Source organism: Pomacea canaliculata, linkage group LG4 (genome assembly GCF_003073045.1).
Source record: "Pomacea canaliculata isolate SZHN2017 linkage group LG4, ASM307304v1, whole genome shotgun sequence".
NCBI classification, from domain to species: Eukaryota; Metazoa; Mollusca; class Gastropoda; order Architaenioglossa; family Ampullariidae; genus Pomacea; species Pomacea canaliculata.
Window position 1 is genome coordinate 20,545,185 of NC_037593.1, and position 27,649 is coordinate 20,572,833.

The following is a 27,649-nucleotide window of genomic DNA, read 5'->3' on the forward strand; positions in this document are numbered from 1 at the left end:
GTCACCGAGCGTTTTTGGACCATTGCTTCTCTTATTTAATATTTTTTATACCCTGTCATGTGGATGGCACGTATGATGTGATAAACATGTCAGTAAACTGCACACAGCTGATCTCCTTGAACTTGACACAACCCGTTACCTAAAATATTTACCTGTGCGGTATTCTCACCTCCCCACGTGACCCAGAATGAGATGGTTTTTGTGAATGGGATGGGGGAGAAGACCGGAGGGGAGGTGTTGCCTTGTTCCTCACGACACGTGTCTCTTACTTTCTTGCGTTGTGATGTCCACCCCGGATAAGATTAGTCACGATATGTACAATTTATTTTAATGAAAATATATTTTCATGTTTGTATTAATAAACCAAACGAAGGCGAAATATAGACAATGACCAGGCACAATACGAAAAAAATCTGTTGTTAACTAAATGCATTTATTGTACGTTGTAAATATTAATCATATATAAAACAATGTTTAACAAGAAAGGAATAATACCAGATTATCACAATCCTCTTGACTAGCCATGTCAACGACCATATTGACAAGTGGCGTTGTCTGGTTGAAACATAGCTTATCAATCAAAACATGTTTACAATATTCACCTTCTTCCAATGTTCACATGACCAACCACTATTAATGTAAGCTATCAGCACATATGATGAGCGCAGTGAATGGATGCTTAGGAAAAGATTAGAAAAGAGGATTGAGTGAAGAGTTTGAGTTCTTAGTCGGAACCGAAGATAAGTTTCTAGATGACGACCCACAGTTACAGTTCTGCTCTGTCTCTGTCTCTCTTTTTCCTGTAAACGCACATTCAAGTTTCAAATGTTCCAGTTGTTGATAATTTCCACAATCAATTACCCTGACTAGGATAACAAAAGAGACTAAACACCATGTTCTAATGACACAGCTGCAGTCTGTTTGAAGACATGACAGGGGAGGAGGTCAGAGGACAGTTGAAAATTACATGAGGTTAGGAGGACATGTTTCGAGCTGCTTGGTGACACTATATTGCACAAGAACTTTCATCTCTGGTGCAGGCAATAAGAGAACTAAAAGAACACACAAAATTGTTGCTGTGTCCCTCCAGTCCATGGGGTAGAGAGAACGGCGACTTAGTGAAGCCAGATATTTAGCAAAGCTATTGCCTTTCGAAGATGGCTGTACGGAAGTCCATGAGAGATGTAGTTGTTTAGACCACCACATGGCTCAATCTCTCAATTTTTAACTCAAGAAAATTATTAAGCAAAAATTTAATAAGATTTCTCAATTATTGTGATCAGGCAGGACTATCAGGACCACGAACTCGTCCGTGATCGGGACAGTAACCGGCCATCATCACGGGAGAAATTTAGACAGGGAAAAGCAATCAAAGCGAGCAATGGAGTGCGGCGATGGAGGCGCCTCCAGTCCCAGAACCCTAAAGGGACAATAATAAATTGGTTGCAGGTGTACAAGGCCGTGCAACGAGGTTTGTCGGGGGTCAGCTTCCCAGAGGCGAGGACTTCACTCGGGTGAGCAGCGAGATGACAAGAGCACGTATGCCACCGGGTCTGTTGATGTTGGTTTGTCCTCGACAGGGTTCCAGACAGCCGCCTGCCGGTCCTCCTGCATTGCCCTGGATACACAGGACTGAATGGGTTTTCGATTTCTATTAGGGAAATACTGACAAAGGTTAGACGGCATCGATGTAAACAGTTATACTTATTTTTTAACATAATTAAACTTCTTGTTTAAACAAGAAAAGCCTCTCATTGGATAAAATCCGTGGCAATCAGATCACTGCTTTCAGTTAGTTATTTGAGTTTAAAACAGCAACTAAGGCTATATCTGGACGATATTGTTGTGAGGAACACGAAGTGAAATATGCCAAAATCCTTCCCTTAATTTTAATAATTATAATTTGAATAGAGATATGAAAAAGTGAGTTCCATTCTTGAGACAAAGTCGTCAGCTCGTGCAGGTACGAACGTCTGCTGAGACTGAAAAGGATGAGAAGTGCAGAAAGTTTAACGATTTATTTCGAGATTTTCCTCGTGTTCATTGGAAGCTCTCCTGAGGCTGGGCTGTGAGAGTTGACACCTAGAGTGGCCCTGTCACTGAGCGCAACTCACTGCCTGCCAGTCCACCACTGACTCCCCCTGGCGGCAAGATCGATCACTCGTACGAAAGGCATGCCCCATTAAATCGGAGGAGTCGAGGTGCTGATGACAGCAAATCGAAGCTGTGGTGTTCATTCTGGTTGTTTTAGTTTCAGATAGAAACAGTGAAATTTGTTTTAGATATCGCGTGCTGCGCGCGAAACAGAATTCTGAGGATTTTCTTTTATCTTCCTCTTGTCCTGCAAATGGTTATCAGTCGTGGATGCAACACCCACCCACACACACATCCACACACACCAACACACCCACACACTCACGCGTGTTCGTACCGTAGTGAACATGTGTACAAACATGCTAAAGTGTCATACTCAGGATGCTATGCAAACTGTTACAGTATTATTTTTCTTCTTCCACCAGCGATGAAAAAGGAGACTTAACCAAAGTTCTTCCGCCATGTTAAGATGCTTGAACAGAGGTTCCGGTGCGATCTCATTGAACACAGGGGAGTGGAGCTGAGCAGATTAAATCGAGGGGAGTGGGGCGTGCAGTTGTGTGCCGTTAATGAACTTACTTTAATGAACCAGATGAGAGGGATATTTAAGTTTTTATTTATTTTTTATTTATTTATTTTTTTGCATCAGTTAAAATTAGGTCCAGCAGGTAAGACCGATGGCGTCGCGTGCCAGGCTGCCCCGAGTAATGTGATGTTTCTAGAAAGCTTCTTTTGCCCCTCATCAGCAAATGTTTTTTAATTTTAAAGTGTGTATGCAGGTGTGCGTGCGTGCCTGCACTCATGAAATGAAAAAGCGTGCATTGTAATATATGAACAGTTTAGTAAGGTTTGTTTTACGCAGTGTATGAGGCGGCTGGCAAGAGAGAGCACTAGAGGATTTGAACCTGGGCTTGTTGCGGTAGGAGGGTCATGTGATTGCCATGAAGGTGGCTATGGACTGCAGGTCAGTGATGGCGACTAGACCAATGATTGTATGGTATAAAGACTTTCTACTGAAAACTGACGAGTGTTAGGACAAGATTGTAGAAAGGCAGACACAAGCCTCTTTGTTACAACATGTTGTGTGATGTGGGCCTCATTATGTCAGCCTGCTAATTAGCTGAGTGTGGCCATTGCCCACATGTCTCCTTTACTGATGATTCGTCCCTCCTCCTCCTCACCTCCCCCCTCGTAGGCACGGAATGTACATGTGGGGGATGCTGTTCTAAGTGTGGATGGCCATTTGACAGAGACCTATACACTGTCATATGACAGAGTCCTATACACTGTCAGCTGACAGAGTCGTGTGCATGCTTGTCACTGTCATGTATTTTCGACAGAGGCTCAGGAAGACGCGGTTATGTTTCAACAAAATGTGAACTTTGGTATAACAATATACGTATATCAGAGGGATGTACTGAGACATAATTATTTCCTGGAGTGCTAAAAGATAACAGTCCTGCACAGGCACACTTGCTCTACCCCCCACGCACTAAAAAGAAGAAAAATAATTCACCCGAAAAAAACACAAAATGTATCCTGATTCTGTAGTCAACAAAAATTATGACATCGGAAATCAGTGTCTTCAATCCTACCGCCCTTCTCCCCTCCCGCCCACCTGTGTTGCTAAGGACGACGATGGCAGGGTCAAGATGGAGCCTGGTCAGGTGGTGGTTCAAACACTCGCTTGTCACCATTTCAGATGCCCTGGGTTCATATTTCCTCTCGGGACACTCTGTATGTGACGTTTGCTCATAGAGCCGGCTGTCAAGGGTTTTCTACGGGAATATCGGTTTCCTCCTCTTCCCTCTCTCCCATAGTCCGAACTTTCCTCAAGCTGGAAGAACTTTCCAACCAACCATCCAGCCAACCAGCCTGCCAGGTAACCAGGTAATCAACTAACCAACCAAGCAGCAAAGACTACTCTCCCTTGATAAGATGGGCGGGGAAGGAAGCCCAGGCGACCTGAAGAACACGAACTTGTCACAGAAGATGCCGACATAGTTACTGACCAGCATGTAGGATTAATTACATTGCCTCCTCTTTGACCAACAGGTGTCATGTTGGCATAATAATGTGCATAATTCTTTTCTTTGGCTAATGCTTCATTACAAATGTCTACAAATATCTTTGCGAATATCCATGGCCGATGTCGACTAAGTGTAAGACATCGCTGTATCTCTAAACAACAAGTCTTCTCCACACGACACCTGGAAATAAAATCTCCCTTTTCTTTGCGGCTGAGACTGTCTGGTAAGACAAAACCCAACAAATATACAAGTAGATATGGTCTGGACAAACCTCCCTGTTCTCCTGTATTAACGCGTGTAACAAACATGACATTTGACGACAGTTTGTCGCTTATGTCAACAATGCAAACATCAACAAACATTTGATATCCGAGCAAAAGCTGAATTGTCAACATTGGTAGGAACTTCCTGCGAAGCTTTGTACTTAACTTCAACAGACCATTGCCAAGAAGATCAAAGAAGCACAAAGGATTCCATTGTTTGTAAACAGAAACGTCCACTGCTATCGGCAGTGTGTGTGTGTTTGTGTGTTTGTGTGTTTGTGCGCGTGCATGTGTGAGGAGAAAAGAACGATGCAGGGAACATGATAGAGAGAGAGAGAATCATGAGTATGTCAGTCTTGTTGAGTCGCAGTCGACATGAAAATCAGTGAGACTTTCCAAAGTAGGTATTCCCGAGGGATCCGTTTTGGAGCAGGTAGTGGAGCAGACTCCGACAGCACCACCACTCTCGTCATCATCACAGTCATCACCACCACCATTTCCGGTGACGTCATCCGGCGCCCTGGAGCCGCGAGAGTCTTCAGAAAGAGGTCCGTCAAGGAAAGGAATGTTTGTGTCCGACTCTATGCTCTTCTGTTCACTGAGAGTACTAAGCACGGAATAGGTCAGGTGCGACGTCACAACCGGAAGCGGCGCTTGCGCGTGCGCGAAGACCTGATGCGCACTGACTGGAGGCAGAACTGGTGACGCGTGTGGCGAAGGGTAGAGAAGGTGAGGATCGTCGAAACGGTACGTGTCACTTTGATACTCGTCGGGGGCGCTGGTGAAGTCGATGAGGGCTTCCTCACTCTGACCCCCGGACGACCCCCCGCAGTCCGCCGAGGAAAACAAAGGATGGGCGGCTCTGGGAGAGGGAGGCAGCAGAGTGTGGGATGAAGAAGGATGCGAAGGGTTCAGAGCCACGCCCTCCAACTCATGTCCCTCGCCATCACCACGCCCACCACCCTCGTTGCTACGAACCGCGGCCGCCAGGGGGCTGCTGCCATGCGCGGAGACACTTCCGGACGATTTCAAGTTCGTGGGCGGGTTTTTCTTGGGCGGGTCGTGGAGGGACAGGCACCGGTACGTCACCCGCTTCTTGATCCTCTGACTGAGGTCCGACAGGTTGCGGTGCATGGGGCGGTTGGGGTTCTGACCCACGCCGGTGGGCGTGGCCGGCTCACTGGTGAACTGCTTGTCAACCAGGATGGGGCGTGGCTTGACCTGGGAGGGCGGCGGCCCCGGGGACTGCGTTCCGTACTGGAGTTGGAGATGCTGGAGGAGGATCTTGCGGTCTTCCTTGTACATGTCGATCAGGAGGTCAACCTTAGACTCAATGTCCTCCACCTGAAACAATGGAGCAGTTGATACTGAAACGAAGACTCTTGTTCTTCTACGAATAATAATTCAGAATAATCTATGAAAACATTATATTCCTAAAGAAACTAATTATAAATACAGTGTACGTATTTCACACGTGGCCATACATAAGCAGCAACTGACAGCAATCGGTAATCTCGGTAATAGAAAAGTCAGGAAGGAATAAATGGAGCAAAGGAGAATGGAGAAGGCTGACATGACCAAGGCTGACGTCATCAGTGTCACCTTTTCAGGCCTGTCAACACTCACCTGCCGCTCTACCTTGACCACTCTGGAGGCAAGACTGATCTTGGAGTCGTACACATCCTTGCTCTTGCTTCCCTGTCTCCCAAGAATCTGGTCCAGGCTGAAAAAAAGAGATAACAAATGATTCCAAAGAGAAAGATGTGGTTTCTTATTGCACCTGACGGCTCGACACCTGGTTAGTCTCCAGGTGTGCGAAATTTGACACCAAAATGAAAAATTTCGTGTGTATAAAATTTCATTCTATTTCAGAACAAGTGATTAAGTTACATTTTCTGTTTCTCTGACTGTCGAGCCATTTGGTCAGGTTTAGAAATAAGAAATACTTAATTTTTTTTTAACGCTTCCATGTCTCTCACATCTATGAAGTCCTTAAAATTATTTGTCAATACTTTAAAACACAAATTAAAATTCCATATATAGCGAAACTTCAAGATCAATGAAATGAAGTTTTGGAATAAACTAGACAATATTAGTCCTTCCCCCATGTCTGCAGTAGACCGGGAGGAATAGTTCTAATATCACCAGACTACAAAAGAGCGGGAGGCTACAAACAGAAATAGAAGAACAGATTTCCGACTGACACCTGCTTGGCAAGCGCCATATTGGCAGTAAAACCCTCCTTGCAGCTTGCTAAAGGACACAATGATCGATACCCGAACTCGAACAGATGGCCTCTCCACCGGATGTTATCTCTCATGGTTTCGGGGAGTACCGCGCTCTCCAACAGAGAGGCAGACGTCTACTTTAAATCTGATCCAAACAGTCTCCCCCAAAAACAGCTGCCAGCGTGGATTGTATTACTTCTAGAAGCTTCCACCAAACCATTATTACCGACTCTCTTGCGTGAAAGCGTAACTGAAAGGATGTGTCTGGCACCGAGACTTTCCTTGAACCGAAATGAGAGAGAGATAACCTGAGCCACCGACACTACACACGGCGAGCTGGTGAACTCAGACATCATGAATGCTATTTACAGACTGAGTAATCAGACAAGTGAAATGAATGAATAGACGAATGAGTAGATTAGAAGATCGTTCTCGAAGAAGAAAACAACCCTGGAATAGTAGATGAAAGTCATACCCTCAGTACAGACTGTGGGGATACGAGGAGAGAATTATTCGGAGAAGACATGACCATAGATGTGTGTCCATGTATCTCCGCCATTTCTTTGTCATGCACACATCAAATATTTAGGTAGAAACTTTGATGGACTATATCTTGTTTTCAGAACAAAAAAACAAGAAAAGCTTCCTTTGGATGACTATTCTACATCCGCTTAAAAATGAGCCTCGGTGTGAGACAAAGTAAAGGGCGCGTGGGCGGGGATTTTTTTTTTATTCTAATTTTTTTTCTGTTGGACCCAAGAAGGATTAAAGAAAGAAGAAATCTGACAAAGGTTCGTTCATTCGAAGTTGAGAAAGGAGAAAAATTGAAATAAAAGAGCAGTGCGCAGTGATCAGTAGAAGTTGTATGGAAGAACAAAAGTACAGTCGGACCTCGATAAGTCGACCTCCCTGAAGTCGAAAACCTCCCTATATCGAATTAATTGTTAGTTCCCGGCCTATTACGCCATTTTCCCGAACTCGAAAACTCCGTAAGTTGAATTTTTTTTCGGGTCCCTTTGAGTTCGACTTGTCGAGGTCCGACTGTACTATAATATACTTTACTCACACACGCGCGTGCGCACGCACACACATGCAGGCCCTCGGACAGAGAGAAAGAAAGAAGAGAGAAGGGGATCAGCAGTGGTGCTCAGTTACGAACCGTCCTTGGAGGTTCTTGATCCTGGCGAGCATGTCGATGTGACCAGCGGAGTACTGTTCAATCACGTCCTTGACGTCATAGGGCCTGAGTGCTTCGCGGAACTTCCGCCTGGCCACGAAGTAGCGGATCTTGCGTAGTGCGCGAATGGCTCGCTTGTCCTGCTCCGTCAGCTGTGTGATGCGGGGAGACAATTCAGGCTCTTCTGGAAAAAAGTGTTGGGTTTGTACCACGTGACGTGTGGAATAAAAGCAATCCAGCAGCCAGCTCTTTCGTACCGCCATGACAGTCTGATGACATCACTTCCTGTAAGGTCTCCTTGGGTCTCAATGTTTTGCGTGTTCGCAACTTAAATCCAAAGAATAATCTACTGGCTGCTGTTTCGCTTTCTTTTCTGATTGAGCTATAATTCACCGGCCAGATTTCTCTTTTCTACCTCATCTCTTTCTGTTTCTCTCCCCACTTCGCTCTCTTTCTCTCTCTCTCTCCCGCCCCCATACCGGTTTTCTCCCTGCTCCTATTGAACAGGATCATTAATTCAAATACCTTCGGAATCTTTGCAAATGGATCCAGCTGAGTTTTCTTTCTTTACCGGAAGTAACTCCATTTGTCGAGGTTCCACAAAGCCAGTAGCGAGACTGAGGTGACTCCTGCGTATAGAGGGAAAACGAATGCCACAAATATAAGAGAAAAAATGTTGTTCTGCATTTCAGAATTAACGGCAAAAGCAGTTTCAAATGAATGGAGTGTTTACTGACAGCGAAGAAGTGTTGTTGCCTGCAGAGCATGTTTAAAAATTTAAGACAAAGCAGATATGCCTTCTTGTCTTACACGCCGAGAGCTTCGCATGCTCTGTACAAACCTTCACCGTGGACATACTTGGTGTCAGCTTGACAACGATCATTTTAAAAACATAAATGACTGATTTTTAAATGTCGAAGGATTTTCGAGTGTCTTGAATACAATGCTGACTCAATATTCTAGAAACATATCAAAGTTAAGTGTTGTTGTAGTTTTTCCAGATCCCCTTTATGAGCTGTTTTGAATGTCACCGGCACAGTAAGGCAGGTGTCATGGCTACCCTCAGGGTGTGGGGCCGGGTGCACGGACTGTCACTAGGCGCTGACTGCACGTGGAAATGGCGGCTAACAGTGAGACAGTCCAAGGCGGCCAACTGGTCAAACGGACAAACCCCAATGACTAGTCTCCACAGCCCACCACGAGGGTCTGGACTGTGTCTCAGGCAGTGCATCAGACCACGAGCTATCTCTTCTGTAGGTCAGTATTCACAAGCATTTTGATTTTAAAAATGCGATCGTCAGTATTAAAGAACTTCTGAGTAGTCTCCCATTAGCGAGGACGGAGGAACTGTGTTTTAAAGACATGGCCATAACAAACTACGATAACCCACAAGTGATGTCTACAGTGTTTGACTACAAGGAAGGGAAGAGGTTCATGCTCATACTTTCTGGCTGTTGGCGAGAAGGACGAGCTAAGTCTGGCTAGTGAAAATATCTTGTCACAAGCTGTGTCTGGTGTGGACAGTTCAGTTACCATCTGATCCTAGGGCCGAGCTTCATGCGAGCGACAGAAACAAGTCGCAGGCAATATTATATAATTCTTGCCATGTTTGGGGAATAAAACTGGGGCTATTGCCATATATACTAATCCGCTACAGGACTTTGGCAGCCAAACTATCATATTCTCTAAGTGATACCACAACAAAATCTGTTAAAGACAATATTTTTAAAATAAGACGATATTGAAGCTACAGGGACAACAGGAAGTGACACCTAATGCAGGTGTGAAACACCGACATTGACAGGTCTGGCCTAGTGACAAACCAAAATACAATGATCTCATACAGGAGAGAGGCGATGACTAGGGATTGGGAGGGGAAGGAAGGGAATGGAGGGAAGGAACTCCTATAACATCAATGCACGGTTGGAAGCAAGGATCGAGGTTAAGAATATCACGAAGGTAAAGTATTTAAGTTATTAAAACTGACACAGCCGAGATTTTTTTCCTTGACTTTTGGCCCGAATGAGCGAATTATCTGTGGATATAAATCTTGAAATGCTACATAAGTATACAAAAACCTGCTCAAACATCAACCACCTCCCCCTGCCCCCTGTGAAGTTTAACATCTTCGTCACGTGGTTTCTTATTGTTTCTGCATTCTGTAATACCGCATTTCTACTAGCCATTTAACACTTCCATCAAAAACCTGATTTCTAACTGATTTCTAAATGGATTCCATTAGAGGTCCATGGCCAAACGATGACCGAAAAAGAGGAAGAAAGGATTTTTTTCCTTTTGCTTTCTGGAGACAGAATGCCCTGACAGTGAATGTGTCAAGGAGGTTAACTCAGAGGCTTTGTGGACAAAAAGCCAGAAGGCAGTGTCAAGTGGCGGCAGTGGAAGCTGGAAATGCTGTCAGTCCATGGAGCTAAACACTGCCATGGAGACACTGACATGACAAGACAGTCACAGACATGACATGACAGTCACAGACTGCAATCAATGAGTGTCTTCACGGAAACTGAATAATTTAACTCGTTCCACCTGCAGCTCGACTGGATTCGCCCTGATGTGTAATCACAGGGTCAGGTGATGTAGTCCTGACAACTGCCAACACTGTCTACTTGGTTCATCATCAGTCATTTCCATGTCTAGATGATTCATCCCCAATGATGACTGGCTGATTCATTCAATTTCTCTATTTCGTCACCAACACACGTTCATATCTGGAAGTCTGTGCATCCTGGTGTTGAAACTGTTTTTAGTCTTCGCTAAGAGTGAACAAAATTTGTTGTACGATAAACATGCAGGATGAAGATGTCTATCCAATTTAAGTAAACTTCTCAAATTTATATACACTCTCCAATCAGTGAACACAACAACGCACCAACGTGTTTGATGTTTGTGTGTCCGTGGATTTAAAAAAATTCATACTTCAAAGTTTGAATACCTAGCAAAACGGAATGTTTGGAATAAAAGAACATTCTATCTATCACACTCCCACATTTAAAGATTTTAACTAAAAAAGCCGAAATAAAAACTATTTTAAGTTAGCGTTAAAGTTTACAAACATGCGAAGTCGGAGAGGGGAGACAAATATAAACAAGATCACTATAGTGGTTGAAATGTGAATGCTTTTAAGATAAAGAGCCTGTTGGTGGAGAAACAATAACAATGATAACAGGGCAGTAAACAAAAATAATCGACTCGGCTGATGCTATGACAACGACAGTGAAGGTGGTGAGGACTGGAGGAGCAGCATGCAGCTAAGACAGAGAGAAGCACGTGCAGGGTGGATCTACCCATCGTCAGGAGCCACCGACCCATCAAAACACCTAAGTCCATTTTCTGTGGCAGTACGCATGCGCTACTTACCACGTTTTGTTCACGAGACTAGGGGCGAAGAGCAGGCAGATCAGAGCGTGACAGAAACAAACAAACAAACAGAATGACCGAGTGTTAGTGTTGGTGTCTGGGTTGATGGCGGGTGAGTGAAGGGCGGTCACAATTCCAAACAGACAGACACACGCAGATACAAGTATTCAACACGATCAGCAACATGCACAGTCATCTCATGACAAGTTCAACATGCATAGTGTGCATCATGGACGATTCTACAGTGGACTGCAGCAACAGATTCTCTCTCTCTTGCTGCAAATGAACTCAAAATACTTTTTCTGTGATAAGAAAGCCAAGCTTTAGTGCAGATAAAAATCACAAATTTAGCTTTCAGTGTGAACAAAGCAACACCACGACTCGCCCCACACCAAGGGATGTCAGAGGATGAAGAGCAGTAAAACGTGGACCATGGCCAAACCTCTCCTCGGTCATGAAATAATTAATGGGCCGCTCCTAGGGATGGCCGAGTAACTAGTCTGGTTAGTCTGCAAGCTAACCTTCACATTTGCCAGAGAAGCTGTAATTTAATGCCCGGATGTTATCAACAATTTACAGAAGGATGTCGGGACACAATTATCAAAGTGTCGGGTCATTGACATCCAGAGGACCAACATTGCGACTCGGTTTATGCCGCTTGGTGGAGACTACAGGTCTGGACATTTTTCTCCCGGAACAAAGGAGGGAGATGACTGTTTTCAAACTACAAAATATTTTTCTTCGTTAACTGACCACACAATCTGTGTACGAGCCCAAGAAGAGTCTAGAAATGTTGACAAAGAACAATATACACAGCAAAAACAGTCTTCCTCCAATGGAACAACAAGAACAAACTTAATCTACGTAGCTTGTCACAAACATGAATACGACAATGGCAGTAAGAAAAATACTTGACACACAAGTTAGCATAGCTGTGCAGATTGAAAACTTGTGAACAAATCGTGTGCAGACATGCCAAAAACCTACACAAACGCTAACTGTTGAGGTTAGAAATTGTCGGTTATTTCAGGAAACATTTTGTCATGTCAAGAGTTTGGTGAACTGGCTAAATGGTATTTTTCTTCATTTTAAGCCATTTTCAGGGTAAATGATTGATAAAGATAATTCCCTTCTTTAGACCGTGAGCATCCCATGGTCAGTCGCATCCCTCAGTCATTTTATTGCATTTTCAATTCATTCTGCAAGTTACACCGGTTCTGCAAACCGAGATGTGGACCGTTTGGTGGACTGACCTCTTGTTGACCATCAGTGGTATCCGTGAGTGGACCTCCCCCCTCTCATGATACATCAAATATCATTCACTTTATTCAGCCATTAACAAGGGCTAGTGATTATTCGGAGGTAAAATAACTTTTACAACAGTCAATAATTTAAAAACCGACAAGCTTGGCTTGGGCGAATGTAAATCATCAAAATGTTTGATGGGAAATCGATGGTTGACAATATGATCGTCTGTACATTTTTGTGCCTGCTTTCATTAAAAGATAAAAAGAGTGTTGTTATTATCTGTTGCTGTCATCTCTTGTCATTGTATGCTGTTTAAATCTGTTGTTATTATCTCCTGCTATTATCAGCTAGACGAGGGCGGTAAGGGAGGCTCGCGTGTCTCGACTGTTACCTTTATTGTCCTCATCAGTTCATTCTGCCGACACTGAGGGGAAAACGGCTTATGATCGAAATAACGATCTAGAAACGGACGAGGAGCAGGTTAGGAAGATGAGCAAAGCCCCATTCCTGTCCCCCAATGGAGGAAGGTGGATACAAGCATCCATGTGATATACTCGGCATCCCCCGCCCCCGCGCCTGACAGAAGGTTGATAAAAGTACCTATCTAAGACATTGGGCACTTCCTCCTCAGATGTGGAGATCGCCGACCGCCTGGCACTGTGTCGGACTGACATGGGTGACTGGGCATTGCTGTCTGTCTTCGAGTTGTTGTTGGTGCTGGAGCGGTCACGCCGCCTGGTGGAGAAGCGACTGACAAACGACGTGTTGTTCTTCCACGGGCGGTCCCTGGAGAACCATCATGAGATCACGTGGACATAATGAAACAATATTTACATACTTTATTAAATTTATGACCAGATATTTAGAGAAATATACTAAATAAACTTACACGGTATATTGACACACACACACAAATACCCACCCACTCCTTCCTTCCTTCACTCACATAAACACTCATCTGTACAGCTTACCATCCATCAGATATTTTGAAATTATTGTCGACGCTACCAGCACGTCACATGTATTGTTAAAAAGTAAGCAGACAGAGAGAAAGAGAAAGAAAGAGAGATAAGAGAGAAGAGAAAGAGAGAGAAGACAAAGAGAACAGAGAAAAAGAAAAAAAAGTAGTTCTCAAATGTAAAGTGAGGGAGCGGCTACACGGCTATCTATCCACCAACGACCTCGCTGTGACATCACAGCCTGGAAACCTTGATGCAACAAGTACAAGCGTGACGTCACGTGCTACTCACGCCGTGGGGCTGGGGCAGGGCACGAGGTGGGGCTTCCAGGTCGCCACAGACACTGAGTGCTCGTCCGCCGCGTAGCAGCGCCACAGACACTGGATGAGCTCGGCGGCAGGCACGCGGCGGCGGTTCAGGTGCTTCTGCCGCTGCTGCTGCTGCACCTTCAGGGCGAAACCCGAACCCAGGATACCCTGCGGCAGGAAGGTCCCATACAGTACCCACAGATAGCAACAACTTCATCCATACAAACAGTACCCACAGATTTCAATAATGGAGTCCATACAGCACCACCCCCACAGCTCATGGTTACCCAGAATCATTTGCCAATCTTAATACAATGTATAAACATAATCAACAAACAATTCTGTGCACACCAATCCGTTTATAACTCATAACTCTTGGAAGTTAATATCTTCCATTTTGAATGTCGGCCTGTGACTAGAAAACTTTCTGAACTGATTCAACATTCGGGTACCTAGTTCTCAGGGGAAAGGGTAGAGATACGCTTTCTCTTCTATACGTTGTGTCCTAGACACGGCAAGCCACTTACTGTTCACCACACTTACAACTTCTAGGTTAATGACACTTTGTATGTTTTATTATTGTCTACCTGTTCCGCCTGAATCCGTTAATACCGATTGTTACCACAAGAGTTATGGCAAGTGTGAATGTGTGGGGCGCGGATCCGTAATTGTTGGTCAAACGAGGAGCATGAGCGCTGCTCACTCTGCTTAATTTTCTGACTGCTCTGCCACCATGTAGAAGTTAACATTCAGTGTTTTCGTGTAGGAGTAGAGGTGTTTTTTTTCACAGGATGATTAGAAAATAACCTGGCTTCAGTTTGCAGCTAACGGACCGTCTCTCAGACGCCGCACTCTTGAGAAGCTTCCAGCGCCGGTGACGAGAAGAAAGTTTAATCTTGGCTGGCATGAAAGCTCCAGTCGACAACTAATGGAGAAGCTGCTCAACTGCTGGGTACGGCTGTATCCCCACTCGTGTCTACCCAGACCTCCCAACAAATCTGTCTTATAGGTGCACACCTACGGCTTCCCGAATTACCAAAGTGGCAAACTTCTGCAGAACTTTGTGGAGGTGGAACTGGATTTACTGCGACAGGCGATCAAAAGTCAAGAACCTTGTCACTGATGGGTATTTGCCAACAACAATATCAACATTTTGTATTGAAAAGTCTGTTCTCAGCTTCGCAACAAGCGATTTATTCCCCTACCCCCTTGCTCCGTTGGCCACCATCCTCTCTTTCTTTTCTTTCTTTTTTGTCCATTGTTGGAGTGGTTGTGGTGAGTTGTACTCAGCACGATGTCTGTTAATGATTATTATCAAGTATCAATTACTGGGTCGCTCTTCCCACAGCGATTATCAGATATAATGAGGACCTCAGCTCATATTCAAGTCCAACCAATGATGGGGTTGCAGCAATGATGTTGGTCAAAGGTCAGTCTCCTCACGACATCACCTCTCTCATCGACTGATGTTGTTTGGTCCTTGGCACGGTAACGATGAAGACTGTCCTACAATTGCTTGATGGCCTCAGGGTTAGCATGAGAGCAGGCTGATCATAAACACCAGTCCTGTTGGATGAATAGCTGACATTTAGGACTTTGTTTTACGACATGGCGGATGTGGGGGATGTAGATGATCTTCACAGGGCGATGTGACATGAGCTACTTCATGTCACGTGGTCTCCAGTGCACAGATGTTTGGAAAACAAGCCTCTCAACACTCTGGGGAATATTTAGTGATTCTTATTTCCAGTTTGTCGATCTCCTGAAACTTCTCGATGGATCCTTTATTGAACCGTTCTGTCCTTCCCATCATGCGCAGGAATAATTTGACAACGATAATTGTTTGTTAATGACACTTTTGGTTCTAACCATAGGAGAGACTACATTAACGGCTTTAGCAAGACCATAGGTGCACCAATTCTTTGAATAGCAAAACTAATTTCAATTCATTTTGAACTTAGCATTTATAATAATAATGGAAACAGTCTCTAGCTTCAAAAACGACATCAAAGAGTAGGAAGAAAGTAATATGAGGAAAAGGAAAAAACAGGAAGAAAGAAATGCAGAATAAAAAAGGAAATGTGAAAAAGATAAAAGTAGGGAGCAAAGAAACAGAGAGGTTTACTTGAAATAGATCCTCAGGGGAGTGGTTCGCCGATGAGAGGATGGAGCTGAGTTGTGAATATGATTACGTAATACGCTAACGGCTTGTATTGCCGCTAAACCAACTGCCAGCGAGGTTTCTACGGGCAACGAGGAGGAAGAAAGATGCTTTTCCGTCTTACTTAACTCACAAAAAAACCTTTCAACCAAATGTCATTTCCTTCAGACATCGCTACTAAAAGCAAGAAGACGACCTTCTCTGCTCAGATATTTATGAAGAAGTCGAGTCGAACTTGTGGGTCACTTACTGCCGGAAGAGCGAAGAAAGAAATCCCCAGGACGGCGGAGAATGAAGCGATGACCTTTCCACCCCAAGTCGTCGGCACCACATCGCCATATCCCACCGTGCACAGCGTGACCTGGGTGACACACATGAAAGGTGAAAACAGGAGACTGTTGTGTTGACAGCAACAAGTTAAAAGGGAATGAAAAACAACATAAAATTGTCAGACAGAGATTATCCTGTCAACGGTTTATATATATATTTTTTGAAACATGACTATGTAACCTCCAAGACAGAACTCATCCGAAAAGTACCCGCTTAAGATTTTGAGTATATATATATCCTACATAAAGTTTGTGAGCATAGGCAACATTCACCTCAGTTGTAAATACCCGTTTAAAATTGAATTCAAGGTTCAAAGATACACTGAGGACTAAAAGAATAATTAGAGGTGGGGTCTCGAGCACACAGTCCACACCGCGCGTGCTAAAGTCACAAGATGAGGATGCATACCACTCCCCACCATATGGAGTCAGCGAAGTTGCTGAACTTGGGTGGGCTGCCGGCCTTCTCCCCCTCGCGAGTGGGGCCGGGGGCATCCTTCTCGGCGAGGTAGACGAAGTAGGAGGAGAAGACGAGGGCCAGCATCCCGATGTACACCGTGGTTATCAGCTCCTGCTCGCCAACAAACATAATCATAGTGCATGTGAGAAAACTGTAGAGGACTTATAGCTACACTGTGGTCACGTGATGCTACTATTCTTGATAACAATGACACTGACAATGACTAACTTTATTTGTCATAGTAGCAATTTGAACATGGGAAGATGCTCTACTTACAAAGTAAAAGTTCGAAATAAAAATAATAAATGAAGTTGCTTGCAAGATGCAGCGTTTAAAGATGTCTACATGAAAATATTAGCAAATAAAAAAATAAGCCAAGTGACAATTCTATATATATATATAATATAAACAAACAACAAACAAGATGAGCTCAGAGCTGTAAAGGACATTTGTAGAGAGACTAAGCGGCAGGTACCAATGACAAAATATTTTGTCTTCTTATTTTCTTACTTTGTTTACCATTACACCCACTGGGCGATAAAAGAATGGCTTTCTGCATCTCTTGATGCGCCGGTGAGGAAGGTACACAACATCTCGACGACTGGAATCTCAGAAAGTAATTACATTGATGGCTACAATGTCCTCTTCTCAAGAGGTTGTACTTAGTAGAACAGCTCCTACATTCTTTTTAAAGATAAACTATTTTCAAGAAGATAGTAATAGTTTACTTTCCTGAAAGTAAATGCACCATTTAGGTGGAGATCACTTACAGGGCAAGGGAAGATGGCTACAGGCATGTCACGTTCATCGAACATAACTCCAGCCTCACCTTCAGCCATTTTGGATCATCATGTTTCTGGATGGAGGCAATAAAGCACCGAATGATGCCAGCACGCGCAAACATTTACATAAATACCGTTTCATCTAGGACAACAGAAAGGCCTTGAGAGTTGGCCGGCTCTGGCATGCTGGTCCACGGGCATGTCGGCATGTCTCAGCACCGCACACAAACCCTAGCTACGTCAGATGCCCGGATGCTGGCGCCATCAACAGGGCTGGAAGGATCGCTTTCCCAGCGTCCTCCGCGCTAAGTCGCTTTCTCCCTGCTAACCTCACCCACATTGCCGCAGGAAACATCTCCAGGCCGCCATCACTACAGACAGTCTGGACAGGAGGTTGTTCCTTGATGATCGCTGTTTACGTGCTTGAGTTGCACGTGCTGCTGGCGTGTTTGGACCGACCACGTGCCGTCATACTCGAGACACCATCAGCTGAACTCTCGGTCCAAACCTCGCCATTTTCTCACCTATTGCCAGAAGTGTTCAGTCCATTGTCAGAAATGAATCTTGGGTTTATATTTATAAAATAAAATCTGTAGTTGTGGTAATGTTTGATGTGATGTGTAACTAACTGCCGGTAGAGACACAGTCACGTGTATTGGAGGCTGTGTAGATCGCGTGATGGGTCCGCGCTTCTATATACGTACTTGACTGTGAGCCCAGACCACGGAGCCGAGAAGCTTCCACGTGCCTCCCCGTCTGTCCATGCGCACCATCCGCAGGATCTGGAAGAAGCGGAGGCCACTGATGACGGAGGTCGCGAAGTGCTCCTGCGTGCTTCCTACTACCAGCGTCGTGACGCCAGCCATGATGAGCACCATGTCTGCAGGACAGACACCAGCAGTGCCAAGTCTCGTCAAAACATGTCTACTACATGTTATATCTGTTGTTTCTGATTTTATGGCAGCAGTTTAGACACTACGTAACAAGCCACATATTAATCAGCATAGAGGCTAGTATTTAAGTTTTAAACAAGGACGAAACATAAGAAAGATGTAAAGAAAGAAGACATATTCCTAGTGTTCAGATTCCATTATTCAATATTTTCCAATGAAGAGGATTTGAGGAAGAAGAATTGAGGCAAATGTTAGTCGAGTTGATATCATTGTGAGTGGAAGTTAAAAGTGTATCTCTAATTACGTCGGTAACTTTTAAGCAGAAATTTTACATAAACATAGACGTAAATATTTACAATCTCAATGAACACGAACACACACACACACACACACACACACACACACACACACACACACACACACACACACACACACACACACAAGCAAATACACATGTACAAACTTGTACACAAACACACAAACGCATGCATACATGGAAACTGAAATTTGGTAGAATTTAAGTAAAAGCATCTTTCGAGCTTAAATTTGGTGCTCGAAAATTCTGTCATAAGCGAACCAGCCACATAAGGAGTTTAAAAGCTTCAAAAGCTGATAGCAGGGAGCAACAACAAGATTTGAAATGCTGCGCATGTTAACATGAGGAGCGAGCGAGAGAGAGAGAGGCATCGACCTCAGCGTGTAAAGCCCTCGCCAGAATCGTCTTAAAAACTACTTACTGGCAACGGCTAGAGGGCTTATAAATCATTAGAAGTATTGCATTTGATAACATCTAATGGTTATTTCCAATTTCCTGATTTGATCTGCATTTTGTTTGTTATGTTTATGGAAGAGGAATACGTACCGGAAATAAGCTTAATGTTTAAATTATTTCTTATCTACCATGTTTACATACTTTTCTTTATTCTCAAATCCAGTACAAGTACATAACGTATAGATAGCATGGGTCTGAATTAACTAAAGATACTGAAATATTTGTGTAGGAAACACAAAAAGTCCATTAACTGCTAAAGAAACTACAAGAAGTTTACTCTGTCATTAGACAGTTGACTACAGAAAGATAAATGCTTTCAGTTTGCAGGTAAACAGTCACAGAATGGCTGCACCCTTAGTGCACAGGTTGTGAAACATAATTTCTGTTGAGAGAAAAGGTTGTGGCACCAGAAGTTTTGGGTCCAGTTTTGTGTTAGCGAGGGAATAGCAACAAACAGTTGCTGGCTCAGTACAACAGTCTTTCTCCAGGTGTGAACATGCCAGTATATACCATCCTTCCCTGCACTGCACTCACCAATGATACACAGGGGGCGCTGCAGGAACTTAAAGCGTCCAGCCAGCCCTTGGTAACGGGACCGGCAGCCTGCAGACCACAGCCGCACGATGAACTCTAGGGTCACCCACACCAAGATCACGATTTCCTGCAACAAAGTGACAATGAACTTCAATGGGACCCACACCAAGATCACGATTTCTGGAAACAAAGCTCACAATGAACTCTAGTGTCAAGCACACCAACATCACGAACTCCTGCAGCAAAATGCAACACACGTTCATTACTCATACTGACATCAGGACCTACTGCAACAACAACAGGACACAATAGTTACCCACCAAGACCAGGAACTCAGTGCAGTCCTACATGTTGCCACAAGTGTTTGATAGACAACAGTCCATGGGAAGGACTTGGGTAACATTTTAGTTTTTAAAGATATAAATCTTTTAGCCACTGATCATTTCAGAACAATTAAAGTTCAATTACTCATTGCTAGTTTTGACATCTGCAAGTAAACATAGAGAGAACCATGCTGCAGCTACCAAGCCAACATCACATTCTGTCATCATCTCATCAATAAAGCTTTAAATGAAGGTTTACCATGTACACGGTATAGGCACTCAGCAGACTTTCAAAATCAGAAATGGAAGACAGCACTCCCAAGGTCAGGCAGCCCAGGACCACGAAAAACCTGCGGGAAAAAACCGGAAGTGGCATAATTAAAGGAGCAGAGCTGTTTGTTCTCGATGGTTCGATGAGTTTGGTAACAGGGAAAATAAAGTCTGGTTTTTTTTTTCTTCCAACGTCAGCCTGCTTATGGATGTAATGATCTTAACACTCCATACCTACATCCGGGTCTTTAGACAGTAGTGACACGTTAAGAAGACGAATTTAATTATGCACATAGGGGTTTACAAACAAGATGATGAATTAAATTATATAAGGGTTTACAAACAAGCCGCCCTGACGCTTTGAGATAATGAGGTATAAATGTGTATCATAAGGCTTTACAAATAAGCAACATTAATGCTTCGAAATTATGAATTATATATCATAAGGTACACAAACAAGTAAGTATTAAAGACATGGTGAAATTATAAAAATAACAGGAAGAAGGCATTGGTTGACTGGATTTGGACGCGCGCAGGCAAACAGATAAACAGAGACAGGCAAACAGACAGACAGACAGACAAACAGACATGGCTCCACATGCAAGCACAGTGTAGAAGGCAAGCATCTTGTTTTATTATACTTTCGACCCTCAATATGATAGAAATATGTTTCATGAACACAATTTTGATATGGATGTAGCCAGCAGTATTTGATATTGAGGTGGGTCAGATGGCCTTCCAACATCTGAATGAAGAAATTATTATCACATGCACACACACACACACACACACACACACACACATATCTGCATCTTCAAAACAACGCGCTTACAAAACAACTCGCCCGACTCACCAACTGACTCTAGATTACTTGTATAGCAAATGCACTTGGTGGTTTTGACTCCCCTCTCCAAAAAAAAAAAAAGCCGGAAAAATTCGTTGTTTTTCGAAAAGCCAAATATTTCAGGTTTGAATTATAAATCTCTTGCCAGGACGCATAGTTTGCTATTTGACTTTAAAAAAAAATTTTCTGAAACGAACTAGAACTATTGAATAAATAAATCAAGCACTTGAATGGTCAAATTTTCTCGTCAAATCATTTGAAACGAGCAATTCGCTTTTTCGATTATTAAATGACAGAGGCCAGAAGAGAAACTTGGAGAAGTCATCGCGTTCGAAGCATGCACTTGAACCTCCGCCCAGTGAGGGACCTCAGACACGTGACTGCCTGCAGGCTGCACCCCTTGTTTATGTGCCACCAGTCGTGTTTATGGCGATGTAGGTGGAAGACTCTTCAGCTGGACGGAAATCATTGGGTATAAACGAGAGCGAGAATTGAAACCTCCATCTGACACAGATAACCCCGAAGCATGCTTTGGAAGCTTCGCCACACACGGCCTGCAGGCTGCAGTGTGATAGGGGCTTTAGACACCGGAGATGCAGGAAATGCTGTCCTCAGAGTGAAACATTACTGATCACGTGATACTTTTTGCCAGGCAGCTGTTGTCTTGGACAGGAAAATCAGAACCATTTTGGAAGGCGAATGCGTTTTACAATGCTTTTAGCAAAACCTTGCATCGACAGCAAAAAAAAAAAAAAGACATCACAAGAATTTTTATAGGACTGGGGTCCTCCCCTCCCCTCCCTCTCTCTCAAAAAGATGTAATGATCATATGTCGGCTTCACTGGAAGGCACAGGGTGACGACAACCCGAGAAGCCTCGGCACAAAGATTCTGGACTTAGCACGAGGGCTGGCGCGCAAAGTTTAAAAAGTAAGGTTGCACTCGACAGCCATTTTTTTTCTAGTTCAATTTTCAGGGTTTCCATCTCGAAAGTCGCGTAAGATCCATCCCCTGCGGGGCGAGCTGTGTACGCTTCTTCTTTAGCCAGAGCTAGCGGCAGGAAGGAAAGGTCAAGCATCGATTAAAAAAAGAAGAAAAAGGAAACAACTTCCCTCTCTGTTTCTAGAACGACAAATTAGGTAGGAAGGAACAAAAAGAAGAAAAAGAAAGCTGCACAGAAAGTTCTCTGCGGGCAGAAGAGGAGAGGTAAGGACAGGGGTGTGCTCCTGTCACGACATGTCTTAGATTGCCCCCCGTCCTCAACATCGTCAGCCACATTTCTCAGGAAAGTAAGCCAAAAAATAAAGTTTGCTCTGTCTCCTTTCGTCAAAGTTTATCAACCGCCTGCAGTCTCTAAGGAGAGGTTGTCTCCCGAGTGCAGGTAAGCTAGTTCTCCTTAACGGCTCTTTGCCATCGACGTCAGTCCCTGAAGGAAGGCGATGATGGTCGTGGCAGTCGCTTACCAGAAGCTCTCGGTTGTCCCTCAGCTGCCTGTCAGATGATGACGATGGATGTGTGCGGCTCCTCTGTCTTTCGCCAACCGTTCGGAGGGTCCAAACCCCAGCCCCTCCAAGTGCACTTCCCTTGTACAAGAATTTATGGTAAATCGTTGGAGTCGAGATATAACGTTTGACCCACACATTAATCTACTTTTTCTCACGTTTGCAGCTCGTGGCTTTGGCCAAATAAACAAGGCGAGCCTGGACAGGACGGAGGGCCGCGGAGTTGTCTGCCCTTGTCTCTCATGGCTGTCTGCTGGGGCCGCAGGGAGTCGCCGGCATTGTGCGTCTCACACTCCGGGACCCTCAGACATACATTTCTTCATGAAGTACCTTTGGCGGTAATTTACTGCAGTGAGTTCAGCGAGAGGAGCGGCCATGCTGGTATCGACCGGAAGTCATGAACTCCAGACATCATAAAGCTAAATGAAGTCAACATTATGCTAGAAAATCACGTGACTAGAATGGTGGCTATGTTGACAGTTTACGTGATGCTTATAGCTCATGGAGGGAAAGTGTTGCCGGAACATTGGAACAAGGAACATCTATAATATAAATTCAAGTACAAGAATAATACTTATCTATGTAACATCATGTCCAATATTATTTTCTTTGTTTGTAGTGTCATGTCACTGTGTGACGTGTCGTGGGTCAACTGCTGTGTGTGCACACGACATCAAGAATGTCTGTGAATGACGTACAAGCTCGTTCAAACGTAACTCTGTCGGCGTCGGGCATCTTCCCGCACACGTCACGCGCTCGCCACGCACATCTTATACACTCGTGCTTTCGTTTCCACAAGCGACAGACCTTCACGCTCCATTGCTCCGGCACCAGAAGGCTCTATATGAGACTTTCAGTCCAGATCGCATGTCAAGCAAGCTAAGAGGGAGGTAGCATGTCTCTGGTCATTTCGAAACCTCAGAAATGTGATAAAAAAAGACTTTTTTCAAAGCTCTCTTGAATGGCGGAGATGCTGCCATCCGTTGTTTACTTGAAGAAACTTATATTGAGGTCACAAAGAAAAAAATTGCATCTGGTGACATAAGACTAACAGTTGAAGTTTACACGCACGCACCTACTTCCAGCCCTCGATCAGAGGTCAGCAGCAGGTCAATCCCGGTTCACCATCAGGAAGAAGGACAGCATCCAGCTCTGGACTAATGGCGTCTAGAGAAAACATCCATGCGACAGCCTCAGAATATTAAACGAGGCTGGCGTGTCGGTAAGTAGACAGCAACCTACAGTCTATTAATATTAGACACAGGAAGTCAAGTTGTGCTCCTTACATTCCATCCATTCTCTTCTTGTTTGTCATTTTTATTGGTTAATAAAATCCACCCGGATAAGGTAAACATAAAATGAACACCGTGCGTCGTAATTAGATAATTATTATATATGTAATTTTTTATGTGCCACTCCGATCTTGCTGGTACACATGAGATCATTACAAAGTACACATACTGAGAAAGAGAGAAAAAAAATGAAGGAAGAAGAAAGACAGACAGACATAGATCATGGAATGTAGCTTAGACATAAACGGGTTTTCTGGCTGGACGCTCGCAGTTATGACGCCTGCCAAAGGGTTGAGAGGACGACAGAAACGCCAGCCTCGTCTTTTCTTCCTCACGTTAATGGCATCTAACCAGCAGAGTCACGCGACCTTTGACCCCACTCGCAGGGTGGAAGAGGTCACAGCGGTTCCTGGGACTTAATTCTTGTCACTTGCCTGCCGGGTATCGACCGCGGACTTGGGTAACTCGCGCGCGGATCAATCCAGCGCTGATCAAGGAAGATAATCTGCCCTTTCCCGCGTCTGCTGCGGTCACCCAGGCGTGAAATTAATGGTCTCGGCTAGCCAAGTGACGTGTTCTAACTGCTCCTCACGAGGACAGTCTCGGCTAGCCAGCTGGCGTGTCCTACCTCCTCTTTGCGGCATCGCAATGAGTTCTTCATTCAGCTTCTCCTTCTTTTACACTTCCTTCCAATTGTTGCGTTTAGAAGAACAGTTGGTGACAGGATTGTGACCCCCAATTAGGGGTTCAAATTGGGGTCGTTGATGAAATCAACAGGAAAGGTCCTGGTTCTTGACATTCTACAGAATATCACGTGACCAGCTCGTGCACACGTTTGGGTGAATCCGTTGTCACTTTGTGCACGTGCGACACTAATCTGCCCCATCGTCGATCGAGTGAATGTTTTTCTATATTTGATATTCTCCTGAAACATTTTGCCACAATCGTCGTCCCTTGTGCCTGAACCACTAATTAGCAATTAGGGTGGAGGGGTTGCAGTAAAGAAAGAAAGCTGTTACTAGCGAGTGTTGTAACCACTTCACTGCCAGGTGCCCCAGCAAGGTTTGACAAGTCCTCAAATGTTTTCCACCTGTCCAGACGACTCGCACCTGTCCGCTGGAGCCCGTTGTTCACGTTTGGTCCTCTTTGGCCACCAGGCTGTATTAAACCTAGAGACAAAGGCATTTTAATTACTTAAGTGGTCTTTCTCCATGGACACATCGACAATTTCAGTCTAGACTTTAATTGTGAAATTTCCTTGTCCCACTTAAAATTACCACAGGCGACCTCTCTGTGTAATGACCAATAATTCTTGGGGAAAAAAACAGCTAAAGCAGACCTCGCTCTTCATACTGGAACCTGTCCCTTCAAAATCGCTCAGTTTGACCCAGACGATGAGGCATCTCGCCTTTGGGAGAGGAAGTTGTCGATGTAGTCGATCTGAAGAATTTTGAGCATCAAATGTTATGGAAGGAAGACACGTTGACCTGCTCGTTGAAGTTGCCGTTACCAGCGCCGTGCTGCTCAGATAGGAAAGACAACTCTGACAAGCTGCAAGCAAATTTGAGAGACTCACCCTTCTTCCCTCTACAGATTTGCCTCAAAAATAAAAGGAAGGAAATAAAGAAAAGCTGCTGGTGAAGTCCAGCTGGGGGTTGGATTAGCGCAGAGAGCAAGAGGAGGAGGAGGAGGAGGGTCCAGGCGCGGCGTTACCACAGTCTGAGAGGTCCGGCCACCACTGTGCACGGCCTCCTTCGCGGGCCAGGGGACTTCCGGCGGAGTGCAGCAAGGATTTGATCAATAACCATCACCCACAGGGCCAGCCACCCTCTCAGCCTCACCATACAGAGATGGCCAGATGGCGAAATCGCCGACAGCAACAATGAAGGGAGAGTCGAGCAGCTGTGGTTGTGTGAGTCTCAGTCCGGTGAACCACAGTCCAGTGTTGTTGTGGTTGTGTTTACAGTGGTCTGTAGTTGCTGTAGCCGCTGTACTTGTAGGACTCCTCTAGTAACTCACAGACCGATTGGTGGACTGTCTGCGCCACTCACTCATGATGTCGGACAGGGATCCCTGACTTCTGTCCCACACGGTGTCGGACTCACAAACATATCTCAGTGCTCAGGACGATGTCGGTCTTTCATGTCTACGAACAAGTTTTCTCCTAGATTGAGAGTTGTGTATGAATGTTTGCAACTAAACAACCGAGAGCCATACAGCAGACAAGCCAACAAACAGAAACAAAATCAGCAACCCCCTACCGAGCTTTAAAAAACTCAACTCCACTCTCATTAAAATAAAATCAAAAACATTTCCCCAAAAACAAAATAAAAAACAAAAACAACCCCGTTCACAATCATAAAAAAACATTATATCCTTGACGAAAAATACAAAGCAAAACCATTCACCTCTTACAAGCAAAATATTTAAAAAAAACCATTTCGCTCGGAAGAAAAATATAAAGCAAAAACAGAAGGCGACTGAGTACTAAGATACCCGAGTATCTCTTGTGCGAGACAGTTACTATTTCACTGAACTCCTCTTTCATGTTATGGCATGTGAAAAGTCGTTCACCTATTGTTTATCGCCACCGAAACAGAACACCTTCCCTTCTCCTCTCCCAGCTTCCCAAGATTAGTATCTGTGCCGGGTGAGAGATCACGTGAGGGATCATATGATTCGTCTCCCCCATCCCCACCCAGGACATAATTCGATCCCCCTACCCCCTCCCACCACTCACCTGCTGCACGCCTCCATTTCTGTAATTCCTTCCCAGTGAATTCTGGGACAAAATTACACGATGCTCAATGTTCGCTCATTTTGCACGGTGTACTTTTTTATGTGCCAAAGATAGTTATGATCGGTTTAACGGCAAGTAATGCGAGTGAGCTGAGGATGGTGGCAGTTTTTGTGGACATTTTGTTTCCCGAGGCGCACTCTAAGAGGTCGCAAGAGACAAAGATAAAAAGTGTTTTCTTCGGCAGCCATGGTGCCTGTAGTCTTATTGCCATGTCTCTCTGTCATCTGACTACTGTCCTGTCCTTCATGTCAGTGCCACGCCACGCTGGTCAACTGCTTGCCATCCTGCTGCCATATTGTCCACCATCCTGTCTAGTTGTCCGCCATATTAGTTGTGCGCCATTCTAATGCCTCTTGTCCGTTAGATAAGTGACTTAACGAATGAAATTATTCAACCTTTTTCTTTGTAAGCTTATCATTTCATAATTGTGTTGGTATTTTAAGACTTTTAAAGAGTTCTGGATTGTGACATGAGAGTTTCAGAAGCCATGACTATGCCTCTCATGTGTCATTCATCTTTTTACGTGCTTGGCATTGTGTTATATGTTATGAAGGTACAGTTATATAAATGTTGTTTTAATATTAGCAGGAAAACGTTTCTTGGAATTGGCTTTCTCTCTCTCTCTCTCTGACTTTCTACCCACCCATCAATCTATATCTAAAGCGGTGGTTAGATGTGTGCATCGAAGATGTCGTGGTGTTGGCAAGGAATCAGCAAGTATAGATCACAACAATTTCGGTTCCAGTCCCTTATGGCCAGGAAATTTCTCGGACCTGCCAAGACAGAAAGCGTTCAATAGATGAGTAGGTCCCTGAAGACAAGTGGATTTGAGGAGCAGACACCGAAAATTGGCCAGTCAGGAGAATGTATCATGCGAGGTGTCGAGAGAACGTTAACGACAAATGACGACGATGAAGTCCGCCTCCGCCATTGGCCCCAGAGACTCGCCAGACGACCGTCCTGCCGATTTGATGAAGCACCTGACCTGATTGGTCCTTTCCTTGAC

The 27,649-nt window shown here is 44.4% G+C and overlaps 1 protein-coding gene across 3 annotated transcripts in view; it reads right to left on the reverse strand.

The window, feature by feature from the left end:
- Positions 1-414: 414 nt before the first annotated feature.
- The window catches only part of LOC112562771 (potassium voltage-gated channel subfamily KQT member 5-like), a 91,461-nt gene continuing 64,226 nt past the window's right edge, over positions 415-27,649 (reverse strand). The window contains exons 3-13 of one of the 3 annotated variants that reach the window (XM_025236246.1): positions 20,196-20,286; positions 19,614-19,740; positions 18,119-18,294; positions 16,582-16,743; positions 16,094-16,204; positions 13,666-13,850; positions 13,016-13,201; positions 8,318-8,421; positions 7,775-7,973; positions 6,014-6,110; positions 415-5,731 (exon numbers count right to left, since the gene is read on the reverse strand). In XM_025236246.1, the coding sequence (XP_025092031.1) occupies positions 4,727-5,731; positions 6,014-6,110; positions 7,775-7,973; positions 8,318-8,421; positions 13,016-13,201; positions 13,666-13,850; positions 16,094-16,204; positions 16,582-16,743; positions 18,119-18,294; positions 19,614-19,740; positions 20,196-20,286 (2,443 nt within the window). In that variant the 3' untranslated portion in view covers positions 415-4,726. Of the gene's footprint in view, positions 5,732-6,013; positions 6,111-7,774; positions 7,977-8,317; positions 8,426-13,015; positions 13,202-13,665; positions 13,851-16,093; positions 16,205-16,581; positions 16,744-18,118; positions 18,295-19,613; positions 19,741-20,195; positions 20,287-27,649 lie in introns of all 3 variants that reach the window. The other 2 variants (XM_025236244.1, XM_025236245.1) reach the window with 2 other exon arrangements.